This window comes from Lodderomyces beijingensis (assembly GCF_963989305.1).
Source record: "Lodderomyces beijingensis strain CBS 14171 genome assembly, chromosome: 1".
Lineage (NCBI taxonomy): Eukaryota > Fungi > Ascomycota > Pichiomycetes > Serinales > Debaryomycetaceae > Lodderomyces > Lodderomyces beijingensis.
Window position 1 is genome coordinate 979,522 of NC_089970.1, and position 26,753 is coordinate 1,006,274.

A 26,753-nucleotide genomic window follows, 5' to 3' on the forward strand; every position below is an offset into this window, starting at 1 on the left:
AGAAAGAACGAAAAGAAGATGAGAAAGCGGTTATCGATTCACAGACGCGATTTCGCGCAAATTTATACCCAAAGGTAAAAAAAGAAGGGAATAAAAAAAACTTGATATTCGATTGCAGATTCCGTCTGATCTGATCCAGATATAAGACCAGACAGCGTTTCGATGTACCAATTGCAACTTATTTGTTTAGTTATATGATCAAGAGTAACGGGGATTTTAATAGTCAGGTAGACTTGCACAATGGCATCCTATACGGCACGCTCAAGCAAATTCGACTTGCTAACGACAAGGATCCCGAGGAGCCAGCGCTAATCCCAGTTTGGACTTGTACAATAGAGCCCCAGCAGACCAAGAGCCTCATTACGATTCTCAAGGACAAATATGACGATGAGCAGAATGACACGCTAAAGCATCTAAAGAGAATGACCAAAGAAGGGAGTTGTATTAGAGCGCTCATTTGTCCCTACACGGGAGAGCCACAGAAACAAGAGATTGAAAGATCCCTCCACCTGCTCGATGTGGTTTCCATCGACGTTGCAGACGTGCCGGCTCGCTCTGCAAGTACCAAGCAAACAAGTTTGAAATGGTCCCAGATCTGGCCAATGACGTGGAAGGGAAACCCCAACCACCAGTTCCTAAACTCGAGTTTAGCTGCATTCGACATGGAGCAGGAGCGACGAATGATACAGCAACTTCTCGACTCGCTCGGCTCCCAGGGCTCAAATGAAGGGCTGGTCACTATCATGGCCAAAGAAATTGACAAAAGGATCGAAATACAAACAATCGCCGTGAATGACGGGGACCAGCGACCGACAAAACACAGCGTGATGCGGGCGATTGAAAAGATTGCACAGAATGAGCTCCTGCAAAGGAACGAAAATAGCAATAGCCATAATCCAAACCGCGAGAGAGGCTACCTATGTACGAAAATGATTGTTTACACCACTCACGAGCCCTGTGTAATGTGCAGCATGGCACTTGTCCACTCGAGAATAGAAAGATGCACATACTTGAAGGAAGTGCCCCATGGTGGGGGAATGGAAAGTAGCTACTATCTTGGGGACAGGGACGGCTTGAATTGGAGATTTCCCATCTGGAAATGGCTCGGGAAGGACGAAATAAAAAGGCTTGAAGAGTCGACCAAAGATAGCACTAGATCCGAATACTAGCTACCCAGATAAACAAAAAAGAGGCCAGAGGCCCTTTCTTTACTCTCCTCGATGTCTCTACAACGAAGCTGGTTGCAAACTGGCTTCCCATGCTAAAATCAGAGCCACGCTACCGCTCGTACCACCTCTTCAAAATTTTTTTTTCTTTCTCCCTCTCAGTATCGGGACAATATTCAAACTTCAAACTACAAACTACAAACTTCAAACTTGAAACACTTTCACACCCCGAGATTCTCCAGCACCTTCCAAAGAAGAAGAAGTATATAACCCATGACGTCGTACAATCCATCCTCATTTCAGGTTCAAGCCTTGGCCTCGAGTATCTCGAGAAGGCTATCGAGTGAAACAAACGCTTTGCTCGTGAACATAGTGCCGACGGGAAGACAAGCCAAACGACATGCACAACAAATCAACTACGCCGAGGATTTCGGAGATGATTTCGAGTTTGAGTCGACACCCAACGACTTGGCGTACGAGAACGGGAGAAGCAGCCGAACTATCATAGAAGCCAAGACGCAGGTCGACATTCAGAAGTTTACACCAGCGCGAAACACGCCGAGACTCAAACTGCTCGAGAATGAGATTAACGTGAATGCTCAAACAGGCAAGCCCGACGTGTTGATACCTATCAAATTGAATATCGAGAGCACGCACACCAACCACAAGCTCAATGACATATTCATGTGGAACATGAATGAGTCGCTAGTGACCCCCACCGATTTCGCCGCGATTCTTTGCAATGACCTCGAGTTGCCCAACCAGATGATTACCCAAATTGCCGACTCAATCACGCAGCAGTTGGACGAGTACTCGTATGCGTCGAGTCTTACCATCTCAAACAGGAACCCGTGCAACGTCATCATTGACTTGTCCGTCAATTTGAATAAACAGTTGTACCAGGACAGGATAGAATGGGACTTGAACCAAAACGAAGTCACGCCAGAACAGTTTGCAGAGATTGTTGTTGCCGACCTCGGTCTCTCCTTGGAGTTCCAGCTCGCCATCTCGCACGCCTTGCATGAGATTATCATCCGGGTCAAGAAAGAAGCCATCGACGGGTCTTTCAATAACGAACTTCACAACTTGCATCTTGTCAAGGGTATAATATTCGAGAATGGGTTGAGGATCTTTACGGAGAGCAGCATCTCAAATGGCAATGACCGCTGGGAACCCTCGGTTGAGATCTTGAGCTCGAGCGAAATTGAAAGAAGGGAAAATGAAAGAATCAGAAACTTGAGAAGATTAAAGAGAGAAAGCATGAGACGAGATTACGATGAGAATCCGCTGAAAAAGAGACACGTTGGACGGCCAAGAAAGGAGGAGTATTCCACTGGTGAATGGAGGTGAAGATTTTTTTTTTTTGTTTTATGAATAAAAGATGAAAACATGCTAACATTTAGATGTACCCATGTCTTTACCCTCTTATTTTCCTTTCCATCTCGCCTTGCCCTGTGTTTGTATTGGCCTCTTTGGTTGTAGGTGTAACATATACAGACTCCGTTGCAGTCATCACAACCAAAAGTGTGGCTCATTCTCTCTCCCTCTCTCGTTCACGATTACGTTTTCTTACTGCAAATCAGCCTCTCCCACGGTTAACGTATTTAGTTGCGAATACCTATCATAAGCACTTATCAGAGACAAGAACATAGATATTGGTCTGCTTTTCCTCCTACTCCCAAAGAACAACGGTAGAACAAAGTGTTCTCAGGTGGAACACTTGTCTCCCAAAGAAAAAAATCGATGCTTCAAAAATGGTTGATATGGGCAGTCACACCAACTATATTCAGTGCACTAACTCAAGCTAATCCCGGTGCAGCAGCTTCTGCAGCATCTGCGAATGCATCAGAGAGCATCTCACCTTTGCGAAGTCCACTCCCCGTTTTCCTCATACAGGGCAACCACTCAGCACCGTTGACGGAGGCAACGACCGAAGATGGCAGCAGTCTGCTTCTACTACAAACACCAGTCGAAGGCTCAGCAGCAAAAGAAGACGAGAGGTCCGTGCACAACGATTCAATAATCGATGCGTGCCATTTTATGTCATTTGAAGAGTGGAAAAGGCAAAAGATCGAGTCTGATAATGACTCCACAAATAACTCCAAAAACCAAACGCTTGCAAAGAAACCCGCAGCTGAACCTGTGCGAGTAAACATCACGGACCCCGCGACCTCGGGGGCGGACTCAAACTCGAGCTCGGACGCGGCAAAGAAAAAGAACAAGAAGAAAGTAAACGGGAAAGTTTACAAGGATAAATTCAACTTTGCCTCGATGGACTGCGGGGCCACCATTGTGGAAACCAACGCCCAAGCGAAAGGTGCGTCCGCCATCCTCAAGGAAAACAAGGATACGTACCTCCTCAATCAGTGTTCGGTGCATCACAAATACGTCATTATCGAGCTATGTCAGGATATACTCGTGGGGCAAGTTTCGCTCGGGAACTTTGAATTCTTTTCATCCATGTTCAAGGACATCAAAGTGAGTGTAAGCGATCGGTTCCCGGCTAAGGAGTGGAAGGAGATTGGCATTTACCAAGCGCAAAACTCACGAGAACTACAGCTGTTTAACATTGAAAACCCGTTGATCTGGGCGAGATTCTTGCGGGTCGATATCCTAAGCCACTACGGCAATGAGTTTTATTGCCCCATCTCGTTGATTCGAGTCCATGGTAAGACCATGATTGATGAGTTCAAGGAAGAGCGAGAAAACCACGACCGCGACCACGATGTCTCTTACGAAGTAGCCAAGGTGGAGACAGCGAACGAGAACCTGGTTGATAACGACACGTTGCTACTAAACGACACCATGAACGAGTGCAGGGTAGTGTTGCCGCACTTGCGGCTCAATGAGTTTCTCCGGGACTACAATGCAACCACACAGGAACTATGTCTACCGAATGAAGCAAACTCCTTGAGCACATCCGCGCTGACGGCTCTGGCGTCGACAAAGACCACCCAGGAGTCAATCTACAAGAACATCATGAAACGACTATCGTTGCTCGAGTCCAACGCGACGCTATCCTTGCTCTACGTTGAAGAGCAGCTGAAACTATTGAGCACGGCATTTTCGAATTTGGAAAGACGGCAGTCGACCAACTTCAACAACTTGATAAGCTCGGTGAATGCCACTTTGCTCAACCAGCTCATGACTTTTAAGGACTCGTACAGCCTCTTACACGACCAGTATGCCAACTTGCTACGACTTCAAGAGCTTAGTTATAAGCAGTACTTGAAGGACTCGGCAGAGCAGATCCGTCATTTGAACAATGAGATGAGTTTCCAGAAGAAAGTGTCGCTATTTAATAGCTTTCTCATTGTGTGCTTGTTGGCGTACTTGGCGCTCACGAGAGATATCAACATTGAAGTGCAAGAGCGGTTTGGCGATGTGGGGGATGAAAAGAAGTCTGCAAGTAAGGAGATTGCGGACCAGGTGATTGTTCCTGAACCACCGCAGTGACCACCGATAAAGTGGATAAGTGGTGGGTGCAGATGTATGTATTTAGAGGTTGATCTGGTCACCTCTGGCAACGCTTTAGGTCTGGCATCTTCAAGCTATTACCAGTGGAGATCGACTTCTAAGAGAATGTGCATTTGGGTTTCTTTTATAGAATAGATTAAAATCCGCATCAAAAGAAATGAATATAAATTCCCAGTCGCACTATTGCGGTTGACGAGCATGGAGACACCATCTCGACTCTCAGGTGAACCGGGTTCACTCTCTACAATCAGTACGATATGCTTTCTATTAATTTCATTATTAAGATTGTGCTATGTGGCTAACCATATCCACATACATTAATATCCATACAACAAACATATTGGGAACTCTTGTTCAAGCTAGCGACATTGTCATTCGCGCTTTTCCGTTCCGTTCTCGTGTTTAAAACGCTTTTCACCCGATGCCGACGAGCAAGTTTCAATCTGTTCTTCAGCAGATTCATCCACAGAATCATTCATTTCAGATCCCTTATTATCATCATCATCATCATCACCACCGTTTTTGCTCCTGCTCCTCTCCATTCGTCCAAATCTCAACCACCAGATAAAGTGGCTGGTGAAGATTCCAAGCTCCAAAGCAAACACGATAGCATACAACACAATACTCATGATATCCATCTTGCCCACCACCACACTCAACAATGAAAATATAGCCCCCAACGAGTCCATCGACAAAAAGATGAAATTGATCCCAACAACCTCACCTTTGCGTTTCGCCAACTCAAAGTAAGGCGGGATCAACCCCAAGGCAAGCAACACCGAGGCAATGACCCCAATGATGATCATTGGCCACTCCTTGCCGTCTCTGTAAAGAGGCCTCAACCACAAGATGAACCCCGTCTCCAAACCAACCGAGACCAAGACAAACGACCCCACCACGGCAACCATGCGCAACCGCTTGATCTGGTGCGGCGGATAATATAAAGTCTGAGCCCATGTCACCAAACAAAAGAAGGTGAACAACTGTGGTTGGACCCTTAAGGGAATAGAACCGTCTATGCCAAAGAAGTAGATTGAGAAAGGAACTCCACTGGCGGCCCACAAAAACATCATGACTGGCGGCAACCCTTCACAGTTCTTTACTCTGTAGTTTCTTATAATCTGGGGGATAAGCTGCACGCACCAAAAAATCGTCCCTATCGTCCCCAAGACATTCTCAGCCACTGCGTTGTACATCCTCTGGTTCCTAGTCTCAAGTCACTCTTTATCAGTGGATCCATAAGCACTGGAGTTTGAGACCCAATTGCAGCTTACTCTCTTCCTTTTATATATAAATATATATATTTGTATACCTATGTACGATCATGATAGCAGTAGGTGTAATAATCTGTGATGACGAGCGATTACTGGAGCAATGAAATTTTTTTTTTTCCGATAGGAAGTTTCCCGACCCAAGTTTCAACTTGCGCCTTGCGCTTTGTACGAAAGCGGAACGCAAAATAGAGCGAGAGAGAATGGAAGCCACTGCCGGAAGAAGAAAGTGCAGACGCGCGGCTTGCGTGAGTCACGTGCAGCAAAACGCCTACACTGTCGTCATATAGTAAACATCAAAGAGATGGCGGCAAATACCACGAGGGAAAGGAGACAACTCTAAGATAGATTAAATTTTCAAACCTTTTAAGTCAAGATTCTTATTGGGTGGAAAAAAAAGTCGTCTGATCTCGTGGGTGTTGCAAGAGAGGTCCTTATTTTTTGCAGCAGCAGCTTCGTACGAAGAGGCGTGAACATTGATATACGAGGGCGGTTCAGTGACGCAGGCGGGAAAAAGAAAAAGCGAATCTACAAGCGGACAAATTGTGTGGACCAGGTGGGTAGATGGCGGCGATGGCGGTGATGGCGGTGGTTATGGTGTTTTCCAAACCATCGCGGTGATCACTGGTGATCCGTAATCTTTGGGATCGGGAACACTCTCGTTTCCAAAGAAATTATATGCGTCGCCCTTGTTGATCGGTGCTCTCAGGGTGGTCCTTTAAAGTCGAAATAGGAAAAAAGACGCCTTTTTGTTCTAGATGAATCTATACCAGCTTAGGTCTTTAATGGGCTCCTGCTTGATCAGCTAGCTTGCAGAGAGGCAGCGGATCCAAATGCCTACACCGGATTGATACACTGTAATCCAAGTCTATTTAAATAATTCATTGACAAAAAATTCGGGCATCAACAGGCCTCAATTGGGGGCGGGCCCTTCACCTACTTAGTTATACACAAGATGTCCCCCACGAAAAAATGCCCCCCCCCCCTTTGTCGAAGGGTGCCCATTGAAAGATGATGCCTCGGTCTATATACAAGTGACTGCGAAATGAAATGAAATGATGAATAAAATTTTCTTTGAAAAATCAACACTCCTTGTCCTCTCTTGTTTCTTCTTTTCTTCAAGTTGTGTGTGTGAAAAAGAAACATCCACGGGTATTATCCTTCCACTTTCTTTGTTGTTTTTTTTTTTCTTGACACCCTTCAATAACTGTCGTCATTGTAGGAAGAGTCCCTTGTGCTGGAACTTCTTCTATCAGAATATCCACCTCTGTCTGAATTTCTTCTGTCTGAAAAGTTGCTTCTGCCGGAGTAACGATCTCCTCCACGAGAGAAGCCTCTGTTTGAACCACGGCCATAGTTATCGGAAAAGGAAGCTCTCTTTTGCGACCTGTTGCCTCCACCATAGCCACCTCCAAATCTTGCACCGCGTCCAGAACCATTGCCGCCTCTGAATTGCTCTATATCTCTCGAGTTTCTCGTCTCGAAATACTCGGCAGCAATGTGTCTACTGATGGAGTTTTTCATCTTTGTAATGGCACTGACTTTCAACTTGGCTTCTGGGTCCTGCACCAAAGCACGGTACAACTTCATATTGTCAGCAATGAGCGAATCACCGTGCAAGTTGTGGACGCTTTTCAAGTTTCCCAAAAAGCTCATAAAGGTGAAAAAGAACTCATCGGTTGGGTAATAGGTCTTGATATCCTTCAAGATGTCTTTTTGGATCGGAAGCTCGGAACTGTTGTACACGCTGGCAAACTCAACGCCTCTTTCCTTGCGCAACCTGTGGACATAGTTTTTCTCAACGGGGGAAGTAAACATGACAGCATGGCCCTTTTCGCCAGCGCGACCAGTTCTTCCGACTTTGTGGACGTAATCGGCAACCTCGGTCGAGGGAAACAATTGCAAAACGTGAGTGACTTTCTTGATGTCAAGACCTCTTGCGGCAACATCGGTGGCGATCAACAACCCATTGTGGCGTTTGAAATTCTCAATAGCATGCTTACGTTGCGCAGCAGTTTTGCCTCCATGCAACGTCAGGAGTGAGTATTTCAAACCCTCAATTCCCGCATTATGGTCCATATATTCACCAAACCACTCCACGGAGGATTGAGTGGGCAAAAAGAGAATAACCTTGGCGCGTTTGTCTTTTCTGAAAACGTCATTAACGTAATGGACATAGGTCTTGAACTTGTCAACGGCATCGGTACAGTTGTATAAGGTCTGGTGAACGTTTTCATGAACCTCGGGGTCATCTTTGGCAACGGTGTTTATAAATTCATAGTCTCTTCCAATTTGGTTATTGGCAAACCTCGACACCGAGTTATCAACGGTGGCGCTGAACAAGAGTGATTTCAATGGCGGAGCATCTTCTTCGCGAATAGTTTTCAACGTACGATCAATGCTGTTCAATTGCGGCTCAAACCCAACGTCCAACAACCGATCTGCTTCATCGTAGACTCTGTATGCAACATTGCGAAACACGCTCTTGAACTGACGGTCCCTGAGATCAGCTTCCAATCTACCAGGCGTGGCAATGACAATCTCGCACGGTCTTCTAGGGTCAAATGTGTTTCGTTGTCCACCTATAACCACTCCAACTTGTGGCTGAGAGCCACGGGGAAGGTTCCTGATGACGTTGTCAAACTCGTGTTTAATCTGCAAAGCCAAATCTCTAGTTGGCGCCACGATGATGGAGTCAGCCTCATGGCACCTTCCCTTGTTTGCTTGTCTCTTTTTGATGGCACTCTCCATAGTTGGCACCAAAAATGTAAGCGTTTTACCAGTACCTGTTTTAGCACGGCACACCATTCCTTTTTTAGTTTTAGCCAACGGGATGATGGCTTGTTGCTGGATCGGAGTCAAGTCGGTAAACCGACATTTGTCTATAGCTTTGTAAAGCATCTGTGAAATGACTTTCTTTTCATACAAGTCTTTGAACGTGCTTGGAGTGTAATCTTGAAACTCGTTTTCCATAACGCCTGCTTCGTTTTCTTGCAAGGTTTCGGTAACCAAATTTTTAAGAGTCTCTTCGAGGACCAGCTCTTGCTGTTTCTGCTGCTCCTGTGGCTTATCCTGCGGCTGCTTCTGCTGCGTCTGCAGCTGCTGGCGCTCGATTCCTTGCGAAATCTTTTCAAAATCCAATTTTAATTCCGGCTTGGAAACATTACTTCGAACGGCACAGTTTTGAAACCCACGAACAATCAAATACGCTTGTGATTTCGAAAGGACAACAACGCTTTGTCTCTTGGCTATTTGCCTTCCAGCGCGAGTAATCATCTTCATCACAGTTGAATAAAAAAAAACCTATAAGTTTCTGCGTTTGTCTCTTGGAATAACTTGCCTCTAGAATTTTTTTTTTCATCCAGAAGATCAATGGCATGGTGGAAATTTAATTTTTTCAATCTGTGGGCAGCATCGGATGCGAAGAGAGGCAGAGAAGGGAGCCAGAGGGAGATGTGCCTAATTGGGAAGGCGCCGCAGCAGTGTCATGTTCTAGTGTCGTGAATGCGTCAGCCGAGTTTCCGCGACACTCGCGTTCGATGTAGATTCCGAAATTCCAAATAAGGCAATAGTGTCCACCACTGTGGGGTCTTTTATGCCTTGCTAGTTCTATTCAACTACGTAGCACTATCAGCACTATTTCCACCACCACCACCACCACCATCAACACTGGCCCACGAAATGCAGCACTCAAACTCAGGAGGAGGATTCTTTTCCAAAATCAAGGAAAACTACAGCACGAAATTTGCAAACTTATCGCTAGCAGGAGGATATCAAGAACAAGACGGGTCCACGGAAGACGACACACTCGTGCATCGGGCATTTGTCAAGTACTACGAGTCCAAGGGCTTGCCGTACCCGGAATGGCTAGGCGTCAAGACGTTTGACCACCAAAGTCAACAAGCACAATACGGAAGAACAACGCAGAGAAATGGTGCTAGCAGTGGTCGAACTAGCTCGTATACTACTAGTCAGAGCTATGGCGATTCGCAGTTTCAGCCTGTTAAGCAGGACAATTTGTTCAATAATAGCTATTCGCAGAGGACGTACAATCAACAGCAACAACAACAACAGCAGCAGCAGCAGCAGCAGCAGACGGCGAGACCCGGCGCACCTGCTCGAAGCTCGAGCAGATTACAGGACATGTACAATAAGTCTAGACAACAACCACTGCCTGGCTACTCAAGCGCAAGGTACTCGCGGTGAAGATGCTTTTTACCTTTTTTTTTGGGGGAGGTACACGGCTATATAGTGTCACTATTCAACAACTTGTAATTCTTTTCCCACACATCGCGGCCCTTGATGAACCATCCCGGCAATTTGTGTTCAGCAGGCAATTTCAACTTGATCGTGCCAACATTTTCAAACTCCGTTCGATGTTTATGTAGATTTTTGTAGTATTTGAAATCAACGGGTTTGGCAACGGCCGAGTTTTCATCGCTGCCACCACTGCCGCCTAAGAAAGTGCTTATACCTTTGGCCGAGCTTTTCCGTCTCAACGTTGCTGGCGACGTGCCCCCTTCTTTCGCCGCGGGGTTTCTAAACTTGATATTTCTCATAATCTCCCCTGACGAGGATCGGCGACGGTCCATGCCTCGCACTAGGTTCAAGTACGACTCAGTTATGCTGTTGTTTCGACTACTGGGACCCATAATGGGGCTTCGCATAGAACGAGGCGAGTTGTAGCCATTCTCGAAGTCATTGTCAATGGAATTGCGACCGCTATTTGGCTGAGTCTGCAGCTGCAGTTGCAGTTGTTGCTGTTTATCTAGTTTGCGCTGTTCGACAAACTTGAGTAGGTTTTCCGGGATTTGCGGCGAGGCAGAAAGCAAATCATCATCCATGTCATCCATATCGTCCAAGCTGTCGTATCCGTCATCCTCGTCGTCGTCCTCATCATCACCATCATCGTCCTCTCCATCTTCCTCCTCGTCAGCGATTGCTTCTTCTTCGTAATCAGCCCCAGTGCCCAAGTCGTCCAGACGACTCAAATCCGTAGCGTATATAACGGGACTCTTCTGCAACTGCTGAAGCTTCTCCTGGCCCGAGCTGCTATTCAGGTACTTCATTGATCTCGCAGCCGAGTTTCTGCGGCTGCCAAAGGGACTGCGTTTGCGATTTTCATATGGCACCAACTCAATCGAGATCAACTCGAGAAACGTTTCCGCAAAATAGTTGTTCTTATTCGAGGTGCCGTTGAATATCCTATACTCGTTCAAAATCAGATTAAAGTTCCATTTCTGAATCTTGCGCAATATCCCCATCAACGTCGCCGTGGAGTCAATGATCAAAATGGGGTGTCTTCGACTGTTGAAGAGCAACTCGAAAGATTTCACAATGAGGTTTTTCTCGATCAACATCCATTGATCGCGGTTACTTCGCGACAAGAGCGGCACTAGCGCAGGCACAACCTGGGCATGGGCATGGTCGACAAATTGGGATGAGGTGCGTGATGACGAATTCGATACAACTTCGCTACTATTATTGTTATTGTTACCGCTGTTGTTGTTGAGTTCGTAGTCTTCCAAATCGGTCTTGGATGAGACTCCCGTATGCTGATGGTTGGAAATCTTGAGGTCGCCAAGATTATACAAGTCGATCTTGTTGGTGTCTAGAAAATTTGAAATTGATCGCGGTGGTTTTTCGGCATCTAGCACCACTATAGATTTCAAGGTTAGCGTTTCCAAGAATTGGAAATTCTCAACTTCGATTTTGGAACATCTGTATATGCCTGGTTCAACTACTCCGAAGTTTTCAGGGGAGACGAGCATGCGGAACTGTAAGGGGGGGGGAGGGGAGTGAAGTTGGCTGGTCCGTGTGGGGGTGGGGATTGAGGATACAGTGTGTAGAGGGCAGAAAGAGAGAGCTTTGAGATCCATGAGGTATGAGATAGATTGGAGCGCTCTGTTGGTAGCGCTGTCAACTTGTATTGGATTTCAAGTCGCCTTCCACGTGACTCGGCTCGGCTTCTGGTAATGTTAGGTTGTTTTTCGGCTCTGCCTTTCTCCGGCACCGGGTATTCTCGTCTCGGGATTTGTTCTTTCGGTTTTTGTTCGGGTCGTCGGCTCGGCTTGAGATATACTCGGTTTATGCCCGGTATCTGCTCGGTCTATGATCGGTTTCTTCCCGGTTTCTGCTCGGTCTATGGTCGGTTTCTCCCGGGCTCTGCTCGACCCAGCCCAACTCCACGAGCCTTCACATCTTCAACCCGCAAGTCTCTTTCTCCTGGATTGTAATGAATATATGTCTATGAAAAAGTTATACATATCCTTCTATATATATGTATATATCAAGTAAAAAGAATAAAGCGCCTTTTTTTCCTTTTTTTTTTCCCTTTTTAACCCCTGATCACCGTGTCGTCAGGGATACCTTCGTATTCGCCGAAACCTTGCGACAAGTTAATGTTTTGTAAGCATTGAGTAGCAGCACCCTTCAACAAGTTGTCAATAGTAGCTACAACAACAACCCTATCTTCATCGGAGTTGACTGCAAAGCCACCAATGACAACGCCATGTTTCCCACTGATGTCCTTGACCAAGGGAGCTTCGCCACTTATGGTGATCAATTGTTCATTCTGGTACCTGTCCTGGTAAATGTTTCTAATTTCTCTTGAAGTTAGGCTGTGCTTCTTGATGGGGATGTTGATGGTGTGAGAAATACCTTGGAACCATTGGGCAACGTGTGGGGTAAAATCGACCTTCTGCTTCAATTGCGACGAGATTTCACGCTCGTGAACGTGGTCAGTTAAGGAATAAGGGATGAGGTTATTGGAAAGAACTGCAACGTCATTCTTTGGTGATGGCTTGGTTCCGGCACCCGAGTATCCCGAAACACCAAAGATGCTGGGTTTGCCATTCTCAATGTACTCAACCAATGGGGCAATGGCGACTTGAGCTGCAGTGGCATAACAGCCTGGGTTTGAAATTTTCTTTGCATTGGCAATGGCTTGACGATCGTTGAGCTCGGGCAATCCATACGTCCAGTCGCCGGTAGTGTCGAATCTGTAATCGGCAGACAAGTCAATAATCTTGGATTTGGAGTTGCCAACAGAATCAATGACATCAACAAATGGCTTGCAGACACCATTGGGTAAAGCCATAACCCAAACGTCAACTTCGCCTTTTTCTTCCAACAATTTGATATCTTCTGGCTGCAAATTGGAATAAATGATGGTGTCCTTGTTGTAGCCTTTCAATTTTTGACCTTCCAACTCACGAGAAGAAACGTGGGAGATCTCCAAGTACGGATGGTTGTCAATCAACTTGATCAAGTTTTGTCCAGTGTAGCCTCTAGCTCCAATCAAAGCAACTTTTTTCTTTTCCTGGCTCTTGCCCTCTCTAAGAGGTGGGTTAGGGTTAGCCGAGGTGGCTAATGATCTTTTCAAGTGCAAGCCTCTCTTTTGTTGGCTTGATGAAAAGACACCCGACTCCTTAGCTGATGATAATGAAGATCCAATAGCGGAGTTGTCAAACTCCTTGATCAACTCAGCAGCCTCCGGTGTCTTTAACCCGTACCAAAAGATGATTTGGCCGTTTTTGGCAAATGAACCGTCAGATTTGGAAAAGTACCAGGCCAAGTTGGCGTCGTTTTCATCCACGATCCAGCACAAGGACTCAAAGTCCTTTTTAATCGAGTTGAAAATGTTATCGGTGACATTGTTTAGCCAGCCCGTCTTTGACGACAAGAACTTGTCCAATTTGGGGACCTTGCCGTCTTCGTTAAGAACAATAGCCAACACTTCCAAAGGTTCATCGCCGTAGCTCTTAAATTGCACAGATTCCAAGAATTTCAAATACGAAGCAACCGATAACTTACCAGCTTTGATCTCGGGGTCTCTCAACAATGCAGTTCTCAATAAATCGGGGTTGCCAAATTCACGCAACGAGTTTCTGTTGATTAACTTGTAGCCTCTTCTGATCAAAGTACCAGCACCTGAATCAGTAAACAACTCCTTTTGCAAATCATCGACATCAATGATTGCAACCGAGGACGATCTAGGCAAATGCTGCAACAAGTCATGGATCTCCTTGATCTTCAACTTGGTACCATACTTGACCCAGCTCTCCTTCATTAATTCCTCATACTCCTCGTCCAAATTGATGATGGAGACTTTTTCTCCGGTGTTGCCATTGATGATACCACCTTTTTCATTCAAGTAAACAATCTTCAAAGGCTCAAACTCGCGGGCCAACTCACCGGCAGCGACATCGGCATTCACGTTCAACAACTGGCCGCTCGCAGTCTCAGCCAAACTAGTCAAAATCGGCAAATAGCCAGCAGTGATAGCAGCTTCAACAGGCGACTTGTTGACACCGGTGATCTTACCAACCAAGTCGTACTTCTCCTTGTTCAAATACTCAGCTTGGAAAACCCCAGCAGTGATGGGACGAGCATGGACGCCAATTTTCTCCAATGCAGTAACTAATCGCAAGTTCTGCTCAAGAAAACACTTGCGGACAACCTCCATGGTCTTGGGGTTGGTGATTCTTATCCCGTCGATGTATTCAGGCTCAACGCCCTCGTTCTCCAACAACTCGTTGATCTGGGGGCCCGTGCCGTGCAAGACTATCGGGTACAAGCCCACATGGTACAAGAATGCTAAACACGATGCCAACTCGTCCAATTGCTGAGTGATGATTGCGCCGCCCACTTTGATCACGGCAAACTGCTGCGAGCTGACCGAGGTGAAGTATTTCAAATACTGTTCAACTTCTCGCTTGGAGCCAATGTTGTTTAATAACTGGATAACTGTGGACTTGGTGGAGTAGTTTCTGGCGGGCGATGGAGCTGCTGATGCTGCTGGTGTTGCCACAGAGCTCGAGCTCGAGCTCGAGCTCTTTGTCGACTTGTTCCTAACTTGGTGACGGGCCAACAAGACACTGTTCACCCCGACCGAGGTTGATTTTCTAGCTAACCTAGCAGCAACGCTTGTCCTTGACACATGGGACGATCTCTGGAAAACAGCTTGCTTCAACATCGTGCTGCTATATGTGGTATGGGCAATGCAACAAACTTCTATGAAAGAACGGCAAAAGATACAACTGGGTATACTTCTCGCCTCTTTATATATATGTATATATAAATATATATGCTTGAAAATCAGATGAGGAAACGGGACTGAAAAGAAAGAAAATTTTTATTCAAGTAGTGAGGACTGTGTGTGTGTGGAGTGGGGGTGGTGGTGGCTGTCGTCGCCTTCTTCTCAAATGAGTAATTGAAAATTTTGCTAAGCGCCATGTTTAATCTTTATTATGGACGCTACCATGTGTGGTCTAGAACATTAGGGGGGGGGGACAGCATATGGGACATGTATGCGATGTATACCGAGAACCAACCACAGTTGATAGACCGTTAGCACTATATGCATTTGCTGTTGAAAGAAAAAAATTTCTTTTTTGCTTTTTTCAAATGAGTTTGAAGGGGGTTTCATGGCAAAGACCTAGTTCTATAAGGTAAGTCAGTCGTAAGGTTGCCTCAGAGGGGATGCCATTAGAAGTGTTCACGTATGGAGAGAGAGATACAGTAGGAACGAGAGATGCTTTGGCGCTTTTGACGCTTTTGACGCTATTGACGCTATTGCGAACCATTCGAACCTCTTTCAACACGGTTGCAAAATAGTAAAAAAAAAAGTCAGTCTATTAAAATTAACAAAATCGTCCATACACAAACACCAACAAGAAAGCAAAAAAAAGAAATATAAAAAAAGTCTCTAATAAACCCCAGTAATAAATAAGCAAGCCACCTGGCCCCTTTCCTTTTCTTCTCCTTCTTCTCCTTTCAATTTCACCCACACAAGACTAGGGCATGGCCAAATCCTCATAGATCCAGTTGAAAATAGGCTGGTAAACCAAATACAAATACGAAGTAAATTGCGAGATCTCGCCGCTTAAAATCTCAATGTCCCGCAAGCACCGATGGAAAACGCCGCTCATGCCGACTTGAGCACCCCGGTGACGGCTCTCCATCGCCGCTAGCCATTTCCCACGAAAAATGGCCTTGATTGCAGGCGAATGGGTCTTGTAGTACGTGACAAAATTGGCATCTTGAATTTGGTCGAGGGATAGTAGGTGCAGTGACAAGTTTTTCTTGGGGATGTCGCAGCCATAGTAGGCTCGAAACATGATCAGCAAGCAGTCGGTGTTGACCAACTTGTTCCATTGCCTAGTGAATGACTTTAAATGCTGGGCAAAGTTGACCGTTATTTCATTCTCTTCATAGTCATCTTCATCCTCGCCATCCTCGTCACCATCACCTTTGTCATTGTGGGCAATCATAAAGCAGAGCACATTGCGGAAAAACTTTTCTGCATCGAAATTGGGCCTGGGCTTTGTAGTCAAGAGCTTTTCGATCCTGTTTTTGCAAGATGCATCGACTATATGGAGCGCCCGTTGCTCGTTGATCTCGATATCTTGGATCTTGGTCAATATCTTGTAAAACTTGGGAAACAAGAGATTTGGATTTTGAGGAACAATGGCATACTTCAAATTGTCGAAATTGGCGCTGTTGACAATCACAAACAAGTTTTCAAACTTGGCAAACTCGTCGAATTTATCAAATTGGCACTTTTTGATCCACTGCGTGACAATGTTGTATTTCAATTGCGTTGGGTCCTGCACGTCGTACTCTTCGTCAAAGTGGAACAATTTGCCAATTTTGGAGCCCCGGAAATGGTCAATTAGCTTTTGGATCTTGAAAATGTCCGGCACTGTTCCCTCGATATTGGGAAACGAAGGGACCACATGGCTAAACTCCAAATAAAAATCATACAAATACTCATAACAGCTCGCGAGGTCGAGCGAGGCGATATCAATCATGGAATCAATCATTTCCCGGTAGTTGAACACTCCCGCGGGTGAAGATGGCTCGATTTCTCCCAAGTAACCCGTCTTCAACTTCAGCGGGAAGCTTCGTTTGTTGGCGTATTTCTCGAAATAAAAACTCATCCAGAAACTTCTCCATTCATCTAAGGGTAATATTTCAGGAATGTGGAATTTCGCCGAGTCAAAGCATATAAAGTTTGGCCGATTCTGGATAAAACTATGCATCAGCTTGTTTGATTGCAACTGGCCCATCACTTCTCTAATATGCTGGAGAATGGGCGTGGTGAAACTGACAACTTCATCGGAGAAATTAAACTCTTCCAAATTGCGCACATTGTACCTACTCAACAACGCCAACTCCAAGTTGAGCTTCGTTCGTTGCCGACTTATATGAGTCAAGTTTGAGCCTTGTTCAAATTGCAAGATTCGAAGCTGCTGATCGGCAATCGAAATTGACCCGTAGAGCAACTCTTTGATCCCCTTGAGATGATTCCACTTGAAGATTTTAAAAATGAACTTGAACGTGGTCCAGTGTTTGATGAATTTTGCATTCACCTGTTTGGCAAAGACGACTTTTTTAAACTCCTGGATCATACAAGTGCTGACCTTGTATAGCATCACCCAAATACAGTTGTTGTAGAAATTGGTCTCTTCACTGGTGCTGGCGCTGGTGCTGGCGCGGGTGCTGGACCGGCCAAGCCCAGCTGTACCAGAGGTGGTGCTAGTGTTTATGGTGGTGGAGTTGCAGTTGAACCCGGGATGATGCAGACCATTCTGCATGCAGTCGATAAAGTCTGAAATCATGATAAAACAGTAAAGAAAAGACTTGACTTCGTATTGATTCGCGGCGATCTTCAAGTATTGGATGATATAAGCGAGGCTCTTTTTGATACTTGACTCCGAGTTGAGAACAGTCAACACTTGAGTAAATGAAATCGTTTCAAATTTATTCAAAAAGCAAGTTTGTTGAATGAACCTGATGTGTTCGTTGAAAACAACGGCACGGCATCGTCGTTGAAGGTCCACCATGGCAACAGCCACACGAGGGCAGCAACTCTCAAGCTGCGCTAGTCTTTTATCTTTTCTTTCACCAGCATCAGATCCAGATTCATTAGCCAGTGCGAAAAACACATGCTCAACAGGAGCAGATTCAACGGGCAACGTTTCAACTCGAACAAACCTACCAGCTCGATCGCGAATCGACTGGAGATACTCGTCTCTCCTACTGCGAGCATTTTCAAACTCAGCAGATAATCGAGCAGACTGGAATTGGATCAATCGCATTTGTTCATCTTTGCAATCTCGAATCTGTTTATCGATTCGATTATGTTGGGCACGGAGCTTTAATTGGACTTTGCCAATGTACCTCTGCCTCCTCAAGTACGTTCTCGATTTGTCTTTTGGTGGCGACTTGGCTATGGGTGTGAGGTTCTTTAAAATGTCGTTTGGCAACTGAAAGTTTGAGAACGTGCCATCTTGTTGCTGCTTTTGCTGCCGTTGCTTGGTGGGTGGAGTTGGCGGTGGGGTCGTTGATGGTGCGCTCTTAACATTGGTGTTGTTATCACCATACTGGTGTCGCACTTGCGCCGGGTCATACTGTGGCGCCGAAGCTAAATCTAAATCTGCTGCTGCTGCTAGTGGCTTGCTGGAACTTGAACCTGAGAGGTGGTGATTATGGTTGTGATTATGATGATGATGATGATGAGCTCGAGCTCGAGCTCGCACCTGTGTTGGTTGTGTTTGAGGCTCGGGGGTGCTTGGTCTCTGTTCTTGTTCATTTGACGAACTAGACGATGGCTGCTGCGTCGTATCCATGGTCTAACCTCTACCCTCAGCCCCAGTCTCTCTCTCTCTTTCTTTGTTCCCCCAAGAGGTGGTCTCAATTGAAGCCAAATTCTAAAATCTTATATTGTCGGGGTACCTGAGACGTGCGTGGAGACTTTGGGTGGAAGTGGCAGTGGCAGTGGCGACGAGTGAGTAGGTGAGTGAGGGAATGAGTGATGACAGGATGGAGTTGGGTTGTGTAGTCGATGGAAAAGGATTAAGCGGATAGGAGAAATGAGAGATGCAGACGGTTAGATATCCCCAAAATGGCTGTCTGCCTGTCTGCCCTCAACTCCGTCCCCCCGCAGATTGTAGGAATTCTGGAAGGAAGTAAATAGATTGTAAAGTGCACCAGAGAATTTATACAGCCGAAAGCTCTCCTGGTCCATTCCAAACCTCGGGAACTATTGCCAGTGGCTTTCCCTTCTGCCGCTAATCTAATCTCTAATCTCGTGCTTGTTGCTGTTGCTGTTGCTGGTTCAGCTACGTTATCTATTGTTGCTACTCGGCTGCAGCATTAGGGGGTAACAGACAACCATCGCCTACCCACTACGTACTACGTGAGAGAGAGAGTACGAAACGGCAATCATAATTCTCATACAGAATGGAATGCAACGGAGCAAAGGAACAATACAAACACTAAGGAGAGAAATCTCGAGAAGTACCGTTCAAAAAAAAAAGAGGGCAATAACAATCCAAACAACTCGTACTCCAAACTTGCTACTGTGGAGTAGAAAGAGCGAAGATGTCAAAAGTGTTGCATTTGTATCAAAAAAGCATACGTACCAAGAAATATCCCGAGTTTTGACACATCCACATTGAGAATTGATGATGTCACCCAGTAGCACCCACAACCACTACCACCACTACAACCACGCCAACTCATCAACAAGGTAGATTGTTTATTTTTTTTTTTTTTTTGCAACAATCGCTGTACCGGAATCAGTTGATACAGCGCCCGGACTTTACCAGAAATTGTGGTGTTTTTTTCCACCGAGAGCCAGCAAGATGCCAGCGCATTCGAGTCGTTACGAATTCAAAGCTCCCAGTAAGCTCCACCTCCGCATTCCTCTAGACTCCCGCTGCTCCGCTTGTCACAACCAAATATGCTTGTGCCTGGGGAAGGGTGGGTGTGAAAAAAAAACCGCTTAGTGACGACGCTACCTCGAGCTGCAACTTCCTTAATCGAGAGCCTGTGCTGCACTCACAAAGACGCCTTTTTCTCTGCTGGCAAAAAAAGTTTTTGATATTTGCTACCGTGTAGGTTTCACTTCTCTTACAGTCTACGTTTCAGTGGCTTGAGGTTTGGGGCTTGAGGTTTGGGGTTTGGGGGTTTGGCCACCAGGTTAATGCAATCTATAAGTCTATAAGTAACCCTAATCTATCTTTATATATCTCTACTCTATAATAATAATAATGCTAATGATAATAGTAACACGAAAATAATTTATTTGTTCTTTTGTATCGCTTGCTTTTTTATCCGGTTTGAAGGCTAGTTGTTGGACTTTTTCCGCCAGAACTTCAAAGATGAGCTCAACAATGAGGAAGTCATGGGGCTCGTTGTGCCCGAGTTGCTCGCGGAACTATCTATTGAGATTGGGCTCGAGTTGAGGGACCGGAAATCCTCGGTGGCGACTGCGAGGAATGTTGTTGGCTCTGGAGTCGCTGAAAGTTGAGGTGAATCCCTCAAGTTTCGATGGTTACTTTCGTTGGAAATGACGTCGGAAATGCCTTGGAATTGGTGGCGGTTGTAGTGGGAATGTGGTTTATTGTGTGTTTTTGATTTGCTTTTCAATTTGGGCAAGGTGCTTTGTTTGGACGTGTAACTGCCAACACTCACAGTCGAAGAAGCATCACTTGAACTGTTGTTGTTATTGCTGTTGTTATTGCTGCTGCTGTTGTTGTTACTGAGCTTCAAATGGCCCATTAGACTCAGTAAAGAAGGTACAGGAGATCCTTCAGAGTCAACCGGCGATGTACATGCGCGAGGGGAGTTGCTGTTGCGCAACAGATTCAGCTGAGAATGCTGATGTTTAACCCTTTTCGGTATCGAGAGCTTGTTCAAGAACGATGACAGCTGGGTGCTCGACTGCGACGATGAGACTTCTCGCGATGGAGTCGAGATGGGGATAGAAGATGTTGACCCGCGAGATGGATTGGAGATGGGAATCGAGGCGGCAGCTGCTGCATCGGGATGTGTATTTGGTTGATCTGGAGCAGAACCAAACACTTGGCTCTTTGGGGTATCCAGTCTCGCCGATAATGGGGATGCTCCCACCGGATGATCAAATCTATCTGGCTGCAAATTGCTTGAACCTGGTGATTCTACTGACTCTTCCTTCTGCTGTTTTTGTTGATGCTTTTGTTGTTTCTGCTGTTGCTGATGTTGCTGTTGTTTTTGTTGTTGCTGCAATTTCTCCTTCTTCTTGATGTAACTGAGAAACTCAAAGTATCCGTTTTCCTTCAAGAGTCGCAAAACTTCGTTTCTTGCCTTCAACAAGATCAACGGATCGTGTAGCTGAACGTCTGAATCGTGGCTTTCTTCAACAATCTCCTTGTACAACCTTTGTGAGATGTTGATTTGCAAAGGTGAATCATGCTTGATATATGTATCGATGATAGCATCCCAGTCATGGTGAAGCTCCTGCAAGTCGTCTTTTCTTATATACAAGTACTTTTCCTCAGCGTCTTCATCATCGCTCTTTTCAAAATCCGATTCGTTCTCTTCTTCTTCTTCTTCTTCTTCCTCCTCCTCTTCTTCTTCATCTTCTTCATCAATTTGTTTCTGGCAAAACTCTTTCCAAGGCTCACTAAGATCCAAATCGTCAATAGTAGAGATCAAGGCATGCTGAGGGTCCAACAAGTCCTCCTTGGTGGATGCCCTAGACAAATATCGGAGTGAATCCAAAGAAGTCACCGAAGACGACTTGCCATGGTGGCGTAGGCTATTTGCCTTTGCAACGGGCGAATTGGAGCGCGCCACCACGGGTAACCTGAGTTTGCCACTGTTTCTGCTACTAGATCGTGAAATGCAAGTCTTTGAATTGTAGTTGTGCTCGTAGCGGTATATATCAATCAAAAAGTCAAGGTTTTCCTGGCAATGCTGCTTGTTTAAAAAATCGTGAAATTGTTGTGCCAAGTCAACCCTCGACTCGATGTCGTCGCCTTCAAACTGGACATTGCCATCTTCTAAATCTAGTTTGCTTATCGAAAGAAGGAAACAGTCATTGACTAGCTGATCCAAAGAAGGGAGATTGCCACTGGGGGACGAAGGTTTGGGTCTAGCATACGGCGACAGCACTGAAGCACCTGCCATTATCGTAGACACAGCTCCATCGTGGTGCAGTTGTACACGTGGGAGGTCGCGGGGTCTGTGGGGGTCATGGTAGTGGCGCTGAAACAGATCGTGTGGCTCATCATTCTGGCGGCGGACTAGCTCCTCCAACCCTTTAATATTGATCGATTTTGTTGGAATGGGACTGGCAGCAGCTGTTCCCACTCCAGTTCCCGCCCCACTCCCAGCTGCTGGCAAAAAAGGCGACAGCGGCGAAAGCGGAGTCGGGGGCGTGGGTGACGGTGGTGATTTCCTCAGAAATAGTGCTGCTGCCGCTGCTGCCTCCGATGACGATGATGCCTGCGACGGGGGAGACGAGTAATGTGTCATTAACGAAAGATCCCACGGCTGGCTCATGGCCATGGAAAATGGTTCTAGCTCTCTCTCGTGGAATCAAATGGATCAAAACCCTATTGACACTTCAAATCCAAACCCAACCTCAAACTTCTGCAAAATAGAAGTTACCTCTTTCTGTTGTAACGATTCTTCTGAACAAGGGAACCAAAGAATGAGCTTTTTGAATTCCCGATGTTGGTCTCCTCATTCACACCAAGAGGCGGGAAAAAAAAGATCCAGAAAGTGCAGGAAGCAAAAAAAAAAAAAAAAAAAAAAAAGAAATTCCCTTCACTTTTGCACGGGAAGGGGAAAGCAAGATGACTGGGAAATTTGCGAAATCTGCGAAAATGGTGTGTAATTCAGAACAGCTCCCTAGATGCGTTACCAACCTAACTGTCTAGTTTTCTAAAAATGTGCTTTTTTTCGAGGGAAACACCGAGCTGGTGGAGAGGAAGAGGAAGAGGAAGAGCGGATCGATTTATAGGTAAAAAAGAAAAGAGAAATTTGAGTGGTGGAACAGGAACTGGCTAGTTGCGGAAGGCACATCTGTCATCCCGGTCACTCTTCGTGAACCGTATCTAATTAAACAGCGAATGCTGTCACTTTGGCCTGGCACGGTACGTTTGTAATAAAAAGAAAAAAAAAAAGACTGCAAAAACTCACCCCATCCCATACCGGCCTGGTCTGGTCTGGCATTTTTTTTTCTTGCGCGTACAACCAACCCTTTCCACTGCCTCTACACCAGTAGACAGTAGGTGACGATGATGACGATGAGGACGGTGATGATGATGACGACTACCACGAGAAGGATGTATACTCTGCTTGTTGTTGTTGCTGCTGCAAAGTTTTCCTCTGAAAAGGGCCAAGGAAATACGCCACAAACTCGCCATCAGAGAACAATTATAAAACGTCGTTATGCATTCTATTTTCCCAGATCATATGCATCACGGTGCAGCATCACACATCGCACAACCTTTTGAAAGTAGACCTACACTTTATTATTCGAGAGAAGACAAAGCACAAGAGGCAGGCACGCAGGTTTGCTGTGATTTTGATTCTTTCTTTGTTTCTGAAGTTGCAGGATCAAAAGAAATTTCTTTTTTTTTTTTTTCGTTCTTTCAGGGGTAGAAAGGGGGGTGTGAGCATGTCGATACATCATCGATACAACCAACCCACGTCAAATCCATCATCTGGTTCACACCAAAACCCTTCCTCTTCCCTTCCCTTTTCCTTTCCTTCGGTTCTCGAAATTGTCAAGCATTACCGGGGATTTATTATTCCCGCAATGCACACACACACACTCTCTCTCACTTTTCCCAAATTCCCAAGAATTGGCTTTTTTAAATCCGATTGGGAGTTTTAATAAAAAAGGAATCGGATCTGTCGAGCTAATGTAAGTCTGGTACGACAGACAACGATACATCTCCATCTTGGCTCATATGCCCCATCTATCTAGTGGGACAGTTTTTCCCATATGTACATATACGTGTATAATACATAGGCATGCTTGAAAAGAAACGACCAACGAGACATTGCGGAAACACCCTATTTGGGAAACGAAATACACATGAACTAACGTTGCAGGTGAGATTGGACCGCGTTTTTTTAGTCGTAACCGCAGCAGGGATCTTCCCTGGTTAGTCAAATCGTGGGTTTTTTTTTTCTTTTTGATTCTTTTTTACCCTCGAAGATTGGACGATATAATATTGGCCAAAGTCAAAGAAAGAAACAAACAAACAAACAAGAAAAACGTACATTTTAGTTGGCTAAAGAGGGCGGTTTCATCTTGCCAGCACTCCAACTGACAACAAGCTCAACTACAGGATTTTTTCAACAGGCAGCTTATTCTCGCGTGACAGGCGTTTACAGAGGGGAGAGGGCAGTAAATCGTTGGATGTGGAGACTCCAATTTTTTTTTTTTGTGAGTGGTGGGGGGCATGGGTCTCTTCTGTTTGTTAGTAAGTTGGAGACGCCGTGCGAAAAAATGCCCGCCGTGTTGATGTTGAAGGTGCTAGATGGAGGTGGGGCGGTAGAGGACGGTAGGAGGCGGTAGGAAGAGCCACGGCGGGGACTTGAGGGACTTTGATTCAGTCCAAGCAGCCAAACGACAAAAAAAGCAGTGCTGGTTATGCCAGATCGTCCCAGTGTTGACGTCATTTTGAAGTCGTTGCTAGATAAAGCAAAGACGAGAAAATGTTTCAAGCCTGCGTATTTTATTCACCAAGCAATGTGGGAAAACCTCTGTTTCAACCTTCATCCTTCATTTTTTCTTTTCGTTCTCTCATTGGACGAAAATGACTCAAATGTTTCGTGAGACCTTGTGTCCCCTGTGTGGTGCATTGCTTGAATTTGCAGGGCAAAGCCTTTCTCAACGTAACCTGCTTTTCCGCGGATAATGAACTTGAACTTGAACATGAACCTGAACCTGGACTTGAACTCAGCACTGTTCCATCCGGCCGGTGTTGTTTTTGGCCACTTGTGGTAACCATTTGCGATGTTGCAAAGGGTGGGAAAGGGCGAAGAAAGGAAAAGAAAGCTTGTCGAGTTTCGAGTTCTCCTTTGATTGCAAAAAAGGAGGCTGCAAAAACGTAAAAAAAAAAAAGAAAAGAACCGCGAGAAAGTTGGAACTTTACTAATGGGAATCTGACCATTCTAGTTTATTCAACGGTTTTACAGATTTGACGAGGGTATGTAACTGTTTTCTTCTTTGTATTTTAGCAAGTTAGTCGAGGTATAAGCACTCGTACTTGTGTCTTTATGATTCCTGTATGTTAGCAGAACCACGGCTTGAGTGTTCAGAATAGAATCTAGTAGTATGGAGTCTCGCGCTACTACTATTTTGAAGCTCGCAACTACTTCAGACCCCGCGCCAACAACAACCAAAACGTTCTCGCTGAATAACCATTTTACGAGGACTAGACCGTGTTTCCAAACTGGCGAGTCCATTGACAGTTGGGGCAGTATGTCACCCCATCAAGCAAAGATGCAAACCAGTCATGTGCCCATCTATCTCGTGCCTGGACTGAACCAAAAGTGACAAGCACCCCACTCCCTGCCTTCTTTAATCCTATATTATCAGTTGAGACAGCGGCAAAAGCCCTGCCTCGTTCAATCATTTGCATTGGTAAACGTCCACGAACGGACGCAATAACCACGAAGGTTTCTCCTCCCACGATGTTTGAGCAAACTGGCTTCTTCTTTGAAAGTTGCAGGACATGTATTGCAAACGTATCGCGTTTGAGTAGACATTGGTTCGACTTTACTCTCTCCAGCTTGAACGAGACGTGGTCTTACTGCAAACATGCAGCAGCTGCAACTACTTCAATAAGATCAAAATGATGAGGGAAAGAAAAAATTCAGCGAGGTTTTCAAGTATGGTGACCTGTTTGACCCCTCAAAAGTGCGCGTTAGTAGCTGTGCCGTGCTCTTCGTTTAGAACCATAATCAACGTTTTCATAAATAGAGCTTTTTGGAGATTATTCGTTGTCAAAGCTGGGCCATCAAAATTTTAAAAAGACAGAAAGAAAGAGAGCGGAGCCTTTATGAAAGCATAAGCATGCCATTCCATAAAAAAAAAGAACAAAAAAAAAGGAAAAAAAAGGAAAAAAAGGGAAGTTGGGTTCATCAACTTCTAATTTGACAAAAGCATACACCAATTTGATGCCCTGGGTAATAAAAGTCAAAGGGGCACTTTTGAACTTTTTTTTTATACCCCAGCCGTCTCGTCCACTCTCATATTTCATCGCTATCCGTCCTAGCTTCAATTTTCTTTTTACCCACCCAGACTCCATTATGGAAACCGCGCAGTGAATCCATGTGGTATATGAAATCCGACTTGTATACAAACCGATTCTTGCATACTTCGCATTCCCAAGACATCCGAGCTTGAGCGTATTCGTAGTTGTGGTTTCTCAAGGAAGCAGCCCACACTACAGAAGGTAACTGGTCTCTGAACTTGGAATGACTCCGCCTGTTATTTATATGACTCTCCATGATGCGTCACATGACTCACTTTCTTTCGTCTATGACCATATATTTTTATTCTTAAAAGTAAAGCACTTTATCGAATTGGGAGGAAATCATACTTTCGGGACAAAGCAGAGTCACAGATATGAGACGTTGAGACTATGTAAAGACCCTAGTTTTTTCGCTTCATGCAAGGATTGGACTTCACACCACAGTTTTCTTTGAAGGCACCGGGAGATATCTATGAATTATAGGCAACAAAGTTGTTCTCACAGACTGCATCAGGCTCAGGCGAAGGCAGCAATATTCTACAGCAGATAGGAGCAGATAACGAAACCAGATTTTATTTCAAAAAGAAAACAATGCTTGATAAACACATTTGCCCAGTTGTTCCTAACTTCAAAAAACATGGCTGCGAAAAGCAAAAACAAAAAAAAAACGCTTTTGCCCCGTGCAGCGGACCGCCACATTTACGCATCTACCCGTAGAGCAAAGTCGCAGTGGGAGGACACCACTAAGAATGTTTTTTTGCATTTTTTTTTGCAGCAATTGCGAACTA

General features: G+C 45.3%; 10 protein-coding genes across 10 annotated transcripts; 4 read left to right on the forward strand and 6 right to left on the reverse strand. All coding sequences in view use genetic code 12, as the record gives it.

The window, feature by feature from the left end:
* Window positions 1-194: 194 nt before the first annotated feature.
* LODBEIA_P04140 (uncharacterized protein) lies at window positions 195-1,169 on the forward strand (the record flags this gene model as incomplete). Its single annotated transcript, XM_066974328.1, has 1 exon — window positions 195-1,169. The coding sequence occupies one exon, from the start codon at window positions 195-197 to the stop codon at window positions 1,167-1,169; it is 975 nt and encodes a 324-aa protein (XP_066827352.1).
* Window positions 1,170-1,439: 270 nt separating this feature from the next.
* LODBEIA_P04150 (uncharacterized protein) lies at window positions 1,440-2,516 on the forward strand (the record flags this gene model as incomplete). The annotated part of the gene is made up of 1 exon (XM_066974339.1): window positions 1,440-2,516. One exon carries the CDS (start codon window positions 1,440-1,442, stop codon window positions 2,514-2,516), a length of 1,077 nt encoding a protein of 358 aa, XP_066827353.1.
* A 393-nt stretch (window positions 2,517-2,909) lies between these two features.
* LODBEIA_P04160 (uncharacterized protein) lies at window positions 2,910-4,622 on the forward strand (the record flags this gene model as incomplete). Its single annotated transcript, XM_066974350.1, has 1 exon — window positions 2,910-4,622. The coding sequence occupies one exon, from the start codon at window positions 2,910-2,912 to the stop codon at window positions 4,620-4,622; it is 1,713 nt and encodes a 570-aa protein (XP_066827354.1).
* A 392-nt stretch (window positions 4,623-5,014) lies between these two features.
* Window positions 5,015-5,839, reverse strand: LODBEIA_P04170 (uncharacterized protein; the record flags this gene model as incomplete). Its single annotated transcript, XM_066974361.1, has 1 exon — window positions 5,015-5,839. The coding sequence occupies one exon, from the start codon at window positions 5,837-5,839 to the stop codon at window positions 5,015-5,017; it is 825 nt and encodes a 274-aa protein (XP_066827355.1).
* Window positions 5,840-7,114: 1,275 nt separating this feature from the next.
* On the reverse strand, window positions 7,115-9,190 carry LODBEIA_P04180 (uncharacterized protein; the record flags this gene model as incomplete). Its single annotated transcript, XM_066974372.1, has 1 exon — window positions 7,115-9,190. The coding sequence occupies one exon, from the start codon at window positions 9,188-9,190 to the stop codon at window positions 7,115-7,117; it is 2,076 nt and encodes a 691-aa protein (XP_066827356.1).
* Window positions 9,191-9,595: 405 nt separating this feature from the next.
* LODBEIA_P04190 (uncharacterized protein) lies at window positions 9,596-10,120 on the forward strand (the record flags this gene model as incomplete). The annotated part of the gene is made up of 1 exon (XM_066974383.1): window positions 9,596-10,120. One exon carries the CDS (start codon window positions 9,596-9,598, stop codon window positions 10,118-10,120), a length of 525 nt encoding a protein of 174 aa, XP_066827357.1.
* Window positions 10,121-10,158: 38 nt separating this feature from the next.
* LODBEIA_P04200 (uncharacterized protein) lies at window positions 10,159-11,685 on the reverse strand (the record flags this gene model as incomplete). Its single annotated transcript, XM_066974395.1, has 1 exon — window positions 10,159-11,685. One exon carries the CDS (start codon window positions 11,683-11,685, stop codon window positions 10,159-10,161), a length of 1,527 nt encoding a protein of 508 aa, XP_066827358.1.
* A 566-nt stretch (window positions 11,686-12,251) lies between these two features.
* On the reverse strand, window positions 12,252-14,891 carry LODBEIA_P04210 (uncharacterized protein; the record flags this gene model as incomplete). The annotated part of the gene is made up of 1 exon (XM_066974406.1): window positions 12,252-14,891. The coding sequence occupies one exon, from the start codon at window positions 14,889-14,891 to the stop codon at window positions 12,252-12,254; it is 2,640 nt and encodes an 879-aa protein (XP_066827359.1).
* Window positions 14,892-15,711: 820 nt separating this feature from the next.
* On the reverse strand, window positions 15,712-18,549 carry LODBEIA_P04220 (uncharacterized protein; the record flags this gene model as incomplete). The annotated part of the gene is made up of 1 exon (XM_066974417.1): window positions 15,712-18,549. The coding sequence occupies one exon, from the start codon at window positions 18,547-18,549 to the stop codon at window positions 15,712-15,714; it is 2,838 nt and encodes a 945-aa protein (XP_066827360.1).
* Window positions 18,550-20,050: 1,501 nt separating this feature from the next.
* Window positions 20,051-22,255, reverse strand: LODBEIA_P04230 (uncharacterized protein; the record flags this gene model as incomplete). The annotated part of the gene is made up of 1 exon (XM_066974428.1): window positions 20,051-22,255. The coding sequence occupies one exon, from the start codon at window positions 22,253-22,255 to the stop codon at window positions 20,051-20,053; it is 2,205 nt and encodes a 734-aa protein (XP_066827361.1).
* Window positions 22,256-26,753: the final 4,498 nt, after the last annotated feature.